Source organism: Hyperoodon ampullatus (genome assembly GCF_949752795.1).
Source record: "Hyperoodon ampullatus genome assembly, chromosome: 6".
NCBI classification, from domain to species: domain Eukaryota; kingdom Metazoa; phylum Chordata; class Mammalia; order Artiodactyla; family Ziphiidae; genus Hyperoodon; species Hyperoodon ampullatus.
Genome location: NC_136919.1, coordinates 89,333,514 through 89,335,364, shown reverse-complemented (window position 1 = coordinate 89,335,364; position 1,851 = coordinate 89,333,514). Strand labels below are relative to the sequence as shown.

The 1,851-nt window shown below is 36.5% G+C and overlaps 1 protein-coding gene across 1 annotated transcript; it reads left to right on the top strand.

Annotated features, from left to right (window-relative positions):
* Positions 1-1,333: 1,333 nt before the first annotated feature.
* Positions 1,334-1,615, top strand: LOC307054197 (cytochrome c-like; the record flags this gene model as incomplete). Its single annotated transcript, XM_079705781.1, has 1 exon — positions 1,334-1,615. One exon carries the CDS (start codon positions 1,334-1,336, stop codon positions 1,613-1,615), a length of 282 nt encoding a protein of 93 aa, XP_079561907.1.
* Positions 1,616-1,851: the final 236 nt, after the last annotated feature.

The following is a 1,851-nucleotide window of genomic DNA, read 5'->3' as shown; positions in this document are numbered from 1 at the left end:
AGTAAAGAAAAAAGAATAAAAAGAATTGAGGACTGTCTCAGAGACACCTGGGACAACATTAAACGCACCAATATTCGAATTATAGGGGTTCCAGAAGAAGAAGAGAAAAAGAAAGGGGCTGAGAAAATACTTGAAGAGATTATAGTTGAAAACTTCCCTAATATGGGAAAGGAAATAGTTAATCAAGTCCCATACAGGATAAATCCAAGGAGACACACGCCAAGACACAATAAAAAATTACATACAAAGAAAAAATATTAAAATAAAAATATTAAAAGCAGCAAGGGAAAGACAACAAATAAAATACAAGGGAATCCCCATAAGGTTAACAGCTGGTGTATCAGCAGAAACTCTGCAAGCCAGAAGGGTGTGGCATGACATATTTAAAGTGATGAAAGTGAAAAACTTACAACCAAGATTACTCTACCCAGCAAGGGTCTCATTCAGATTTGAGGGAGAAATTAAAAGGTTTACAGACAAGCAAAAGCTAAGAGAATTCAGCACCTCCAAAACAGCTTTACAACAAATGCTAAAGGAACTTCTCTAGGCAGAAAACACAAGAGAAGGAAAAGACCTACAATAATAAACCCAAAACAATTAAGAAAATGGCAATAGGAACATACATATCGATAATTACCTTAAATGTAAATGGATTACATGCACCCACCAAAAGACATAGACTGGCTGAATGGATACAAAAACAAGACCCATATATATGCTGTCTACAAGAGACCCACTTCAGACGTAGGGACACATACAGACTGAAAGTGAGGGGATGGAAAAAGATATTCCATGAAAATGGAAATCAAAAGAAAGCTGAAGTAGCAATTCTCCTATCAGACAAAATAGACTTTAAAACAAAGACTATTAGAAGAGACAAAGAAGGACACTACATAATGATCAAGGGATCAATCCAAGAAGAAGATATAACAATTGTAAATATTTGTGCACCCAACATAGGAGCACCTCAGTACATAAGGCAAATACTAACAGCCATAAAAGGGGAAATCGACAGTAACACAATCATAGTAGGGGACTTTAACACCCCACTTTCACCAATGGACAGATCATCCAAAAGGAAAATAAATAAGGAAACACAAGCTTTAAATGATTCATTTAACAAGATGGACTTAATTGATATTTATAGGACATTCCATCCAAAAACAACAGAATACACATTCTTCTCAAGTGCTCATGGAAGATTCTCCAGGATAGATCATATCTTGAGTCACAAATCAAGTAAATTAAGAAAACTGAGATTAGAGAGTGGGACATTTATTTGGCTTGCGAGCGGGAATGGCTTAGTTGTACACAGAGAAAGAACGATTTAAAAATGGGTGATGTTGAGAAGGGCAAGAAGACTTTTGTTCAGAAGTGTGCCCAGTGCCATACTGTGGAAAAGGGAGGCAGCCAAAAGACAGGTCAGGCTGTCGGATTCTCCTACACAGATGCCAACAAGAACAAAGGCATCACCTGGGGAGAGGAGATGCTGATGGAGTATTTGGAGAATCCCAAGAAGTACATCCCTGGAACAAAAATGATCTTTGCTGGCATTAAGAAGAAGGGAGAAAGGGCAGACTTGATAGCTTATCTCAAAAAAGCTACTAATGAGTAATAGTTGGCCACTGCCTTATTTATTATGAAACAAATGTCTCATGACTTTTTATGTGTACCATATTTAAATTGATCTCATACACTAGAATTCAGATCATGAATAGCTGATGTAATATTTCTGTCCTGATTTAAATAAGATTGGCTTGTGGCTAAATGAATATGGTCAGCTTTTTGAATTTTGATAGTAATTCTGGTTCAGCAAGTACTATCCCTGTTTTTTCCTTCTAAAGAGATGAT